Below are 12,864 nucleotides of genomic sequence, written 5' to 3' on the forward strand. Positions count from 1 at the left end.
AGCTTCCTCTTAAGTCCCCGTGCTACTGCCGAGCGTTTCTGTGAAGAAATGCAAAAATTCGATATACCATGAACTATTCGTCGTGAGCAAACCTGTTTTAGCGGAATAATATCAACGTAACTGCTGTAGAAGTCATATATAGCCAGCTTTCTGACATACTTGTTGCACTGCGGCAGGTATATCATAACTGTGGATTCCTATAGGCTATGCTTTTGCGATTGTCTATCCGCGTACGAAAAACCCGCAATGGGCTGGTCTGCGTCGCTTCGGCTGGCACTGTAGCGTTGCCTTCGAGAGCTGCATTGTTGTCTAAGAAATTAGCTCTTTGAATAAATGTTCGCAAAGGAAGACGTCGTAAAAATATATTTGAGACGACCACCATAACTATACAAACAGAGAGAACGAGGGCGAACAAACGAAAACACCGCAGAAAGCGCCCGGACAACGCCCGAACTGTAGCAGACGACAGGCGCGAGTCCGTGCCCTGACGTCACGCGAGCGGCGCTCGCACTCGCGTTCGTTCTCGGGGCTAATAGCCACTGAGCAACCACGGCGGGTACTATACGCTCGTTACTGCTCCAACAGAAACATGTATGATGTTATTTACAAGGTACATCACCGTAACGCGCGAAAAAGCTACTATCCGCCACGACTTAGCCCGCTGCTTCACCGACTTTACCGCGCCGGCAGCCAGCGTTCGAGCGTAAACTCGACCCAACTCTGCAATGCCGGCACGCCTAGGGACACACGCCTGCAACACGCGATAAAAAAGCTGTCAGCGAAAATTGCTCTGCGACATGCGCGGCAGAGCGATTCTTTTCGCCCTAATCGCGCCATGTGACCTGCTTAGTACCTAGACAAGGTCATATGTTCAAGGAGCAAAAGCCCCCAGATTTTCCCTCTTGCTCCCGCTTTTACTCGCGCGAGCGCACAATCCTAACGCATGCGCAGAAGGAGCGGTTAAATCCAATTTAGATGTGCTCGTCCTGCTACATGCTGCTACTACTTCTGGCAGAGAAGACATAGAGAAATGGAGAAGACTTCGCGCAGCGTTAATGGATAGTTTGCGTGCGTAGATGAATGCGACAAGTACGGGATACACCACCGAAGTGCGCGAGCCCGTCAGCACAAGGCGACCCGTTTGCCTTATTTTTGATAGAGTTCGGACTCTAGGCATATTCTTGCACTCCTGCTGCTTCACACGGCAAGGTGAGAAATTTTGTTTGATAGTCTGCGCTGCATTTCGAGCTATTTCGCTTTGGGCACGTTGTGCCGCACTTGTTGCTGCGGCACAGTTAGCGAAAAACAGTTCGGCCACTGTGGCGGAGTTTAGGAAGTTTGGCATGTACTGAGTCTACTGGGTTTGTGGCGCTTTCTGTGGGCATTTCGAGACTCGAGTCATGAGTTTGCTATGGGGCAAAATGTGATCAACGGGACAACAAACACACGAACGCGTTGGAAACGCTCGGCACTCAAAAAAAAAATAAATAAATAAAGACATTCTGTCATGTATACGGTAACGTGTGGAAGCAGTTTGTTGCCTCAAAGCGCCCAGTTTTTATTCTCCTACTGAAAACACGGCATGGGGCTCGCACGTAGGGCCAAGTGCGGTTTGGCTGTCGCTCCTCGGAGTGTGTAGGAGTGTGGCCTCTGTGGTCTCCTATTGCGGACGCAGGAGCCAAATATTGTGTCGAAGAACAAGCGCCAGTCGTACGTGTATTCGTGCTTGTAAGGGGCAGCTAATAATCTTGAGGAATTGTGGAAATGATTAGAAATAATTTGAAGGCGGCGCCATCGTGTATCGTATTGATGCGTCATTGGCGTGCGCACTTTATGTCAAAGCTAATTGCCCTTGTTCGTAATCTCGCCTGTTCACTTTCGCACGTTTTGTCTCTTCAAGCGGTTCATATCAGAATGACACATGCGCTTGCAATTTACGTTTTTCAACAGATGACGTCGTGTAGACCCTCGTACGGCAGCTACTGTTGTGTAGCGTGGTGCCAAAACAACGGAAGAACGCAAAAGAAGCCCGGAACCTGTTTCTTTCGCATCCCACGGGACAGCAGGTTTGTTGTGTTACAAGTTTGCAGCTGACTGTTTCTCCTGCTTTAATGAGCATACCTAGCCATGTGCAATATTTGCACACTATTATAACTTCTTTTAAGTTGAAGCAATTCCGTGATAGGACTGACGTGTATCTGTACTCGTAAATCACTTGAAAGTTTGAAAGTGTAATGAGCATCTTCAGGTGGCAGCAGATTGACCATGTTGTCGCAAAGCAATATAACGCAAGGTTTTTTTGTGGTATAAGCAGTATAACCATTGTACATGTTAGTTACGTGTAGGTGCAAAGTTTTTGTTGGATTTCTTTTTTAATATTAGTGAAATTGAAGAATGGTGTGCGATCGCCCAAGCAGCTCACTTTCCGATTGTACGGATTGGCTGTTGTGTCACAAAGTGGGCCGTCAAATAGCACACCATGTCTTGGTTCAAAACATACTGTTGTCGGTATTGTTTTCATTATTTCCTGTTATAACAGTGTGTTGTTGTTTTGTATTTTGTGTTTGTACTTTAAGAATAACATCACAAAAGAAAAGAGAACCTGGAAAAGAGATACAGCAAGCACCCAGGTACTTGTGCTGTTCCGTGACTTTTCATTCCCATCATGAACCAACTTGCCTGACAACACTTCTTTAACATCTCTCTTCCATTGTTTCTAAACCGTTTGTTGGTGTAACACACCCCGTCAAAATCTGCAGTAAGGATTTCAGTATTAATACAGATATTTTTGAAAATGCCTTGCGCATGAATATTTTCAATTCAGTCCTGCTCATCAAAAGCGGCCTTTTCGATTTTTCAATAGCATCAATAGATTTATGTTTTGATGCCTATGTTGGAGAACTCGCCTGGCTTTACGGTTGTGCCGTGTGACAAACCTGCTGTTTCTTTTGCTGCCTGAGCCGACGGTGTAGTGCACACAGATGAATAGTACGCCAGTGTCACAAAAGTTGCATTATTTCTTCAATTCTCCGCCCCCGCCTCCTAGGTATACATGCCTATTAAGCATCGCTTCATTAAGAATGGGCTGCAAGCCTACGTGCCGCACTGTTTTGCATAAACGGTAGGGAACATGAACTTTTGTACATCCCGAGCACGTTGAGCTATGTGCATTTGTGACTGTTGATCTGTGTGTGATTATATTGTACACCGCAGAAGGTGACCGCTGGTAGTACTTAAACCATGGTGGCCATACACCCAGGCTACGTGAAGCTGAGTGCGTCCGTGGTTGTTGTTTTGTGTGTTATTAAATTGCTTGCCAATATAGGTGACCGCTAGCAGAGTGAACCACGCTTACTTCGAGGGTCACTTACGGGCCGCATTGTGGGGACGGACTGTCAACACACCCAGTTTACTGTATGTCATTTTTGGTTCTATAGACTGTGGACTTTAAACATTTGCTTTCCGGATTACCCTTTAGAAATGTACTTTGTACCGGTGTTCACCATTCATATTATGATTGCACATCGTAATTGTTCAGCATTGTTACATCTATTCTTTGGAATTGTCACCTTCATACTTTGTTTGTGTAACATATTCACATCCACTACTTAATAACGCCAGTTTGTTTTGTTGTTGAGAAATCGTATTAAATTACTGCCCTTTGCTTGACTTCATCAGGCCTTTGTTTCGTTCACAATGGCAATTGGCGAACGGCAGGCACCAGACCACCCCCTTATGCCACTACTCGAGAGGAGCTAATGCATCGACTCTGAGTCGTGACAGACAGCTATGATCCACAGAGAACAGGTTTATTACCTGGCTTCTCAACTGCTTTGCCCTCAGGAGCAACTCTCTGGGAATTTCCTGCCAGCATGTGTGAGGCCTTTCGGACACAGGCAAGCCCTGTTGCAAGTGTCCTTGCTGCGGCGGCTGGTTCTCCTTGACCTTCTCATCACCGTTTTGGAGCTCCAGCTCGAAAGCAATGTTGAGGAGAGCGGTGCAGACTGCGACATTTGTGGCTGCTTCTTTAAGCGGATAAAGAAGGGTCCGGTACCTTTGAAGTTATCGAAACCTTGCCTCCAATACACCAATGCCCCTCTACACAACATTCCTCATGGAGGCATGCGCTGGGTTGTAGTGCCCCTCCGGCCTGGCACAAGTGTGAGCAGCCATGGCTCAAGAGGGTAGCCCTCTTTTCCTGCATGTTAGAAGCATAACTGTGTAATATACTTCAGTGACTGCAGCATGTCTGCAGCGCTTGCCAAGCACGCATACGCCACATCGAAAGTTAGTGGTGAGGTAGCCTAAGAGTGGTGAGTGCCTCCAGATGAGTCGGGGCAGGATTCGAGGAAGTGATGATCGATGTCCACGATGCACACATTAGCATCGCACACCTGGATGGCAGAACAAATGAATGAAAAATAGTTCAGAATAATGAATTTGAGCTGGAATGTTCTCGTATTCCATGTCATGCTGCCTGCTAAACACAGTCTGAAAATGTTTTTAGACTGTGTATTGTATTAATAATATTGTATTAATCATTCTTTTCCAGACACAGCTGCATTCTTTCTCACACTAGTAAAAAGCAATCTCAGAAATAGTTTTCTTTAATTATTGCAAGAAATGTGCCAAAAGCAACATTCATGAGATATTTATGAATTAACGCTCATCACAGCTGCATTTTTTGTTCAGTGCATACTCTTATACTGGTGCCACATGGCCACTATCGATCGCATTCCATTAGGTCAAATTTGAAATTCTCAACTGCAATTACCTCCCTCCCACAGGTTGAGCAAATGAGTAAATCTCGACCGAGAAATTCAATTCTAAATGGGCTTGATCACGATTGATGGTCTGTTACGCGACATCCATATTGTACACACTATGATGACGTTACATGAAACCTGTAAACTACCATAAAAGAAGAAAGGGTGCAATAAATGCAGATTGTGAGTACTTACGACCATGGTATTCAAGGCATAGAAGCCTTCCCTCGACATGAAGCTCGCAGTCTCGTCCAGGCTGAGTCTTTCAAGCTCAGCCGTTTTATGGCTATGTGCATCTGCGATCTGAAAAGGCCGCCTTTGCACTAGCCTTTGCTGGCCGGTGTTAACGGGAAGCTCATCTAGTGCTGTTTCTGGCCCGCCATGGTTATTGCCTCCGCAACCGCATGAATACTCTCGCTCACGGAAGCCTACCCCATTGAGGTGAATTCTTCGCTGCTGATGGATCTTTGGAAGCTACCTGTCGCGAAGAAACGGACAGCACAAAGCACCTTCTCTTGCGTTGTGATGCCACTGGTCCGAATGCCACCAATGGGGTCCTCAGATTGTTCGCAGAGGCATTGCACAGCGCTCTTTGAGAGCCTGAAGTGCCCGCGGAACTCTTCCTCTGTCAACTCGTCAAAGGTGTCCCAAAAGATTCGTTGCTGAGGGTGGCCGAGAGACTCCAAAAGAGTGGCAAAGGAGTGGCCATTCTGACTCATGAGTGCCAAACACTGAATGTGGTTCCCTAAGCACAACCTGAAATGGCGAGCATTCTCGACAAGTGCACTCACATCATTCAACAATTAAAGAAAAGAACACCATTTACATTTATCACAGCACAAGCACAACATTTACGTTCGCTGCAATTACAATTGTTTTCAATAATTAACATCACTAACGTTCTGCGACGGCGGGTCACATTTTCATCTCGAAAAACGGGACCCGTGCCAGAGTGGCAAGCGATGACATTACAAGCAGACAACAGGTGCATCGTCTGCTACTAGTGTTACTACGGCAGTGGCCATTCATTCCTCAAAGTGAATGACCTTGTCGACTGTCCCATCCTAGCAGACGACTCCACTCGGTTTTCGAATGATTAACAGGAGCATGACGTATGCGCAATTTGTGGCCCCGCCCCGGCGCAATGGCGGCATTGATGAAACGCGCAAGTGCCAACAAATCACAAGAGGGCAATCGAACGAACGAAAAAGCGAGCTGTTGGTGTGATTGCACCCCTGTATCGCTTTGAGCCAAACATGCAAGCCTCTACAGCTGTTCAGTAATTTCAAAACCAGCGTACTTTTTTTTTCGTTTTGGGAAATAACATCCTGCTTCCTAGCTGCCTGATGCATCGTTCATGCATGTACGCGCTCATGTTGAGAGGCAATAAAATATTTAATACTTATTGTTTGTGGGAAACGACGTGTTTTAATACGTGCGCAGGTTGGCAGCATGGGTGACATACTCCCGAAGGGCCGACCTTATGGAAAAGCCAGCCAGCGTATTGTACAAATCATACAGGATGTGCAGCGACCATTTCACAGCACAAGATTTCATGGACCCAGGGCACACGCGGCTCACAAAAAGAGCTGTACCTACTGTTTACCCAGGTATGCAATGTCGCAGGAAGTTTCAGCACAGTCTTGGTGCACCTTTGCTGTAGATAATGGGTGTCTCTCAATGCCTTCATAGAATTGTTAGTGGTGCCATTTTTGTGGCATTTATCCCAGCATGAACCAGCATCAAGTAGATGTTTGCTTGTATTTAATTCTTGCAGATTCTGTTGACATGTCGCCTGCTCAAGTTTTTGTGGTTACATCACCTCAAAACACCGTCCACGAGGACCATCTGGAAAAATCTATATGCATCATCTCCTTGTCTGAAGACCCTGCTGTGCAAGGTGCGTGCAAAGTCCAGTGTTTGCTAATGGCAATCTCATTAAAACCCAAATTTATCAATATATGTAGGCTACAGCCATGCTGTGGATGATGAACAAGCCAGTGAGGATGTCGTGGAAGAAACATGCGAGAAAAGCTCCCTTGTGGCAGCAAGCCATGTTGCTGAAGGTGAGTTGGCGTTAAGTTTTGCCTGACTAAGTGGCAATGACAGGCAATTTTGCAGGAAGCCTGCAGGTGATGTCTGGCGGCAACACCTCCTTGAGCGAGCTAGGTGCTGCAGACTCTCAAGTGGACCTGTCTGGCAGCAGTTCAACCGGGGCTGAGTGTTATGCTGCGCATGGTAACTCATATGAAGTGTCACTTTTGTTGATAATTACCTTTGAAAAGACTGCATGTGCGGTAACTGCAAAATCAAGGCACGCAGTCGTCATGCAATACTATACCTAACTGGACATGTTTTACTTTTGGCACAGTCCCAAAGTACAAAATGTTTTTCAGGGCAATTCTTCATGTGGTGCAAACTTTCATATATTTTTGCTATGAACATATCATTATGTTGCATAATCATGTGGCTGAGAACACATCTCTACCTGACTGAGCTGTAGCAGCTGTTCACAGCAAATGTGCCAAAATCATAACAGAAACTGCTACATATTATTTCCCGCTACTTCCCGTTGTGCCACAAACTGACAAACCCCCGAAGGGGCGTTTGCATCAGTAGGCGTTTGGTGTGCTCTGACACCACGTACCCGAGTACATGTGGGTTGGACCCTCCTGTAGGGAGCCGTATGCGGCTTAGCCATGTCTGGGAAAAGGGGGATCCTGGGGGTTGAGCCGATGCTGGGTACTCGGACCTTTAAGGCCCCTTCCCCTCCCCGATGGAGGCAAAACACTTCTTTGGCCTCTGGTTCACATAGACGACACTTCCAGCCTGAGGGAGAGGGGGGGAGGGGGCTCAGGAATCATATTCAACATCATGACTTCTGCCGACTCAGGGTCATGCTGGCGCGGTTGTAGCAGAGGCAGCTTGCTGAGGCTGTCGGCATGGACCAACTGCCATTCACGTCGGTGGAGTAGAGAGTACTAGTAGCCATTTTAGAAAATGGAGCAACGCAGCATACATGGCGACATTTCTGGCATCTAACAGTCGGGAACAAACAACCCAAGCAGTGGCTTATGATCCGTGTGAATTTGAAACGGGCGGCCATGCACGTAATCGTGGAACTTTCTCGCACCTGCCACAATAGTGAGTGCCTCTTCGTTGATCTGCACATAGTGTGTGCGGACAGGCCGCCATTGGAATATGAACCTGGCAACGTTTAATGCTAGAACATTATCTAGTGAGGCGAGTCTAGCAGTGCTATTGGAGGGATTAGAGGGCAGTAAAGGGGATATAATAGGGTTCAGTGAAGTTAGGAGGCGAAAAGAAGCATATACAGTGCTAAAAAGCGGGCACGTCCTGTGCTACCGGGGCTTAGCGGAGAAACGAGAACTAGGAGTCGGATTCCTGATTAATAAGAACATAGCTGGTAACATACAGGAATTCTATAGCATTAACGAGAGGGTGGCAGGTCTTGTTGTGAAACTTAATAAGAGGTACAAAATGAAGGTTGCACAGGTCTATGCCCCTACATCCAGTCATGATGACCAGGAAGTCGAAAGCTTCTATGAAGACGTGGAATCGGCGAAGGGTAGAGTGAAAACAAAATACACTATTCGCAACTCAAATCAACATTAGGGGGTGCTGCGAAGCCTGGCCCGGTCTCGCTACACTGTGCAGCATGGCGTCCTTACGGAGGTCCCCGCGTACGCTGTCCTTGGTGAAAATATTAAGTTTCTTGCAGTGCGATATTAATTCGCGCTGTTTTGTGGAGTTAGAACGGGTAGTGGACGCCAAGTACCTCATTTTAGTCGGTACCAGTGGTACAGTGAGTAATGAAGTAGAAGTGGTCGCGTGTGTGTGCAAACCTCCGGCGTGACCGCGGGCCCGCACGAGATTGTGGTGAGAATCACCGACGCATTCCTGGATCCATCGATCGTGGAGGCAAAGTGCTCGTGCACTGCTGGATTGTCGCAAAAGTGCAAGCACATCTCAGCTGTCTCTCCTGGCACCTTCTCCTGGCACATTTGGTGTAGTTGTCTGTCCCTTTAATGTTTCATCTCTACATTGCGTTTCAATGTTGTTCATATTGCAAAGATTGTATAAAGTGAAATGTTCATGTGCATGCACTGTTGTAAGCAGAAGAGATCCTGTTATGTGCCAAACAGCAACTTAGCTTCACCTTGTGCTGTGGCGCTTGAGGTTACCTATCACAATACATATCCTGTTGTTTTTTTGTTGTTTTTTTGCCGACATGACTGTTCGTTTCCTATGGCTCGTACGTTATTGTTTCACAAGTTGTGCATGAGCAACTGCATGATATCAGTGGCGACTCGGGCAGAACTCATGAAACCAACTTTTGTTGTCTTTGTTTGTGCCCTTCTTAAAGAGGCCCTGATCTGGCATGCTGCGCATAATATAGATACCACGACCACCACAAGCCCTGTTTGCAGGACGATCAGACAGCCGTGTGTATTGATTGGTCTCTGTAACTGATGTAGCTCCAGGCGTCCATCTTGCGTTTAGAGAGTGCCACACATGCCTGAACCACAAGTAGCAATGTGTAAAAAAAAAAAAAAAACTTGACCAGGACCTTGCTACCTTGCCATGCACCGTGTAGCTTCCAGCACACTAACTGAAACGAAAAGAGAAAGCAATGCATCGGTGCAGTAACTACTAATTCCGCTTACACTTCAATGATTCGAAAAATTTTTGCAGCAGGCGGTGTCCTTTTGTAGTGAGGTCACTATGATCAGTCGGAAGTGTTTCAGTGCCCCTTTAAGTGTTTGTTAAGTGCTTTAAGTGCATGTTAAATTTTTATGTCACTTACTTTCCATTAATTGATATGTTGATAGTAAGGACAGCTCTATATGCTCTGTGGAGGTTAAGAATTATCATTCACTGATGTCAAGTCTGTACAAGTGTCTCCCCATCTTGTATTACTGGTGGTTTAGTTATGCTTCCCAGGACAGCCATTTGCACTGTATTCAAGTTGGGAAGAAGCATAAATTATGGTACATATACCAGCTGGGGTCATTTGAATAAAACCATTCTTTCAGGGTACTCAACTCTGGTGGACAAACTTTTTAAATACTCACCGTATGCAGGTTTGTCTCTGTGACATGTTACTTCTCATGTTCTGTTTGGCAAGATATACCCTCATATGCTAAAAAGTGCAACAAAAATGGGCTTGAGTAAAACGTATGAGGCAAACACCTTTACACTGAGTACAGTGAACAAAAAATTGAGTGCATGTGGTTTATTTTGTGAAAAAATACAAGTAAGGCAAGGGACAACAAACAGCCGTTGAAGAATAACCACAACTCTGTGCACACAGATCATAAGTGAACTGCAAATATCTCGGAATACCAAAAGATGAAAACTTGCATCGGAATGCGTAGCGTAAATCAGCACTTCAATGAAGGATACAAGTTGCAAAAGAATGTGCATTGCTAATTTACAAAAAGTGTGTTGAAGTTGAAGTCTGCAGGTTTGGCCAATGCAACCAAGTGCAGCATGTAGATCACATGGCAACGATCGTGTCTGAAAAGTATGAAATGGCTGAGTGGCATAAAAAATGCTGCATTTACAAACAGAGGATCGTATGCCCTTACTCTCAAGGCCGCCACGCTTTGACGGAGCCAAGGTCACATGCACAAATGCCTCTATGCAATACAGGCTCCTTGCAATGTCACCAGCCATGGCACATGACTTCCGGTGAATCTCCTAATCCGTATATGCAAACGTGCCACTGGAATTGTGAAGAATTAAAAAAAATGTGGGATACGACACGTTCATGTGACATGGTCTCTTCGCTTTGGTATTGGAGAAGGCAGGGAAAGAACACTTGCGCAACCTAGTCGAGGCAGAGACAAAATGTCTGCTGGTAGTAACGCTTGCCTTCTGGCAGCATGGCAACAGGACAGGTTTTTCCATTTCCCAAGATGTGGCAAATTTCCTGTTAGAAATGGCTTCAGGTACTTGGCCGACAGAAACCAAGGTTGTCCAAGTGAGATCGGGTGAAATAACTTGAAAATCTTCGAAAAAAAAAAAAGGCTTTCTAGACGACACCTTACAAATACCAATGTATAACCAAAATTTGCAATAGGGCCTGGTGAGGGGCCCTTATGAGACCATGCACAATTAGGTTTTCCTAACAAAGAAAAAAGATAAACTCAGGCAACGTAGCAACACATGTTATGTTCAAATGGGCTGCAACAATACACAAGATTTTGGAGATGTAAAAAAAAGCAAACAAAACATTAGAACAGGCTATAGTAAGGAAGTACACAATGGAAACAAGGAATGTAAAAAAATTGTTGGAGGGGAATTTATGTGCCAAAAGTGAACCAACACCACCATTTTAGGAGGTGCACTATAAAAGATTACTTTTCAGTGAAGGAAAAGAAGTGCTTTCCTCACACTTCCAACTAGTTTAAAGGGGTTGAGACACCAAATTTTTAGGCTATAAAAAGCCTACTGTAGGCTTCCTCTGTATGCAAAGACACTCAACATGAAGTGCTGGACACAGAAAAGTTTAAAAATATATTTTAATTTTCTTCCAAAGAGTGCCTAAATGCTCATTCTCGTGATCAAAACCCATCGCTACTGCGATTGACACCGATGTCACTGTGTTGGAAGAACAACGAAAGTTTTAGTGATGTCATACCAATTAGAGTGACGTGCAATGAGTGGCGACCCACAGCACCGGGCAAGTCTAGAGAGGCTCGAGTCTAGAGGGCAACGAGCCGCGTCAGTCGTAGAGTCATAATTGGAGCTGCCGCAGCTAGCCAAGACAACTGTCGCCGTGGTTTTGTTTGCCTGCACTGGTGCAGAATGTGTGTGCGAGACCAGACGATGCAGCAATGTGTGCGTCGCAGCTTGGTGGGCCCACGTGACCAAGCGTCCTAGACATTGACATCACTAACTCTGTGCCTACAAACCGAAACTGAAAATCGTTCACATAAATAATACGATATTAACTTATTTACTGAAAATATAAGAGTATTCGAGTGTGTACCATGCTTTCTGGAGCAATAAGAAACGTTTGAAACAAAGAACGCGCAAGCCAAAAATTTGATGTCTCAACCCCATTAACGTGACTTATTTTGCCATACAGAGACTGGCTGACGTGTATCTTAGTGTTACTGGTTTTAAGATGAAGCCTGAAATTCTTGGTAAATTGTTTCAGAAATAACGTAATCAATACTCAGAGGAAGATAATACTTCTGACAGGAACAACATGCTTTTAGTTTCTAATTAGCCACACAATTACATTACCAGAGCCAAACCACTTGATCTGTAAGAGGACAACCCAACAAAGGTCTATTTAAAATGTAAAATAAGGGCAAGCACTGGCTTCACCTCTGCTTGTAAGGGACATGGCGCTTACACTCCTGTAAAGTTTTTAAAACTTCCTTGCATGGAAAGCACGAACCACTTTTACGATGCACATAATACGTTTGGGAAATGTATTGATGCAGGACTCACAAAAATTTATGTGTTGCTAAAATCGGTGATGAAAGGTTTGTGATGCCTGCAGCTATAACAATGTCGTCAAGTAATCCCACCACGCTCCATGGAATTCTTGTTCACAACACTGAATATTTTCATTCGCTCTTTAGCACGCTCTACATAAACTCTTGCTGATGCTATCTTTTGTGTCTTAAGTGAATCACCGTTTGACATCTGCTTTTGTTTTCTGAATGGTGGCCCGATTAACTCACTTAAGTTGTCCGCACAAATGTCATCAATAAGAAAGCCACGGTCTGCCATTATGGCATCTGATATCGGGTCTAGTTGCTTGATGAGGCAGCTTTGCTTAAACAGGGCCTTGTCTGAGGTGCGGCCTCCATATCCTTGGCTTATGTGGGCACTGAGACCACTTGGTGTAACAGTCACCATATATTTAACCGTGAAACCTTTCTTATAGAAGGGTAGGTCTGTAATACACATCGCAAACAGTTGGGCTGGCTAATAGGAATTACGGTGCAATCTACAATGACACGCACATTACTGAAGTGTTTAAAACAGACAGGCAAATGTTCAACATCTTCTTTTCGTTGCACAGCCACAGTTACTTTAAAATTTCAGACATCAA

At 45.2% G+C, this 12,864-nt stretch overlaps 1 protein-coding gene across 8 annotated transcripts in view; it reads left to right on the forward strand.

Annotated features, from left to right (window-relative positions):
• The first annotated feature begins 965 nt into the window (after positions 1-965).
• The window catches only part of LOC135905169 (uncharacterized), a 38,402-nt gene continuing 26,503 nt past the window's right edge, over positions 966-12,864 (forward strand). For 2 of the 8 annotated variants that reach the window (XM_065436183.2, XM_065436187.2), the window contains exons 1-7: positions 966-1,209; positions 1,951-2,066; positions 2,577-2,630; positions 6,210-6,376; positions 6,544-6,666; positions 6,734-6,832; positions 6,876-7,004. In XM_065436183.2, coding sequence (XP_065292255.1) covers positions 1,951-2,066; positions 2,577-2,630; positions 6,210-6,376; positions 6,544-6,666; positions 6,734-6,832; positions 6,876-7,004 — 688 coding nt within the window. In that variant the 5' untranslated portion in view covers positions 966-1,209. Of the gene's footprint in view, positions 1,210-1,644; positions 1,711-1,950; positions 2,067-2,576; positions 2,631-6,209; positions 6,377-6,543; positions 6,667-6,733; positions 6,833-6,875; positions 7,005-12,864 lie in introns of those variants that run through there. The other 6 variants (XM_065436184.2, XM_065436188.2, XM_065436185.2 and 3 more) reach the window with 6 other exon arrangements.

The sequence above is a fragment of the Dermacentor albipictus genome, chromosome 3 (assembly GCF_038994185.2).
Source record: "Dermacentor albipictus isolate Rhodes 1998 colony chromosome 3, USDA_Dalb.pri_finalv2, whole genome shotgun sequence".
Taxonomy (NCBI): domain Eukaryota; kingdom Metazoa; phylum Arthropoda; class Arachnida; order Ixodida; family Ixodidae; genus Dermacentor; species Dermacentor albipictus.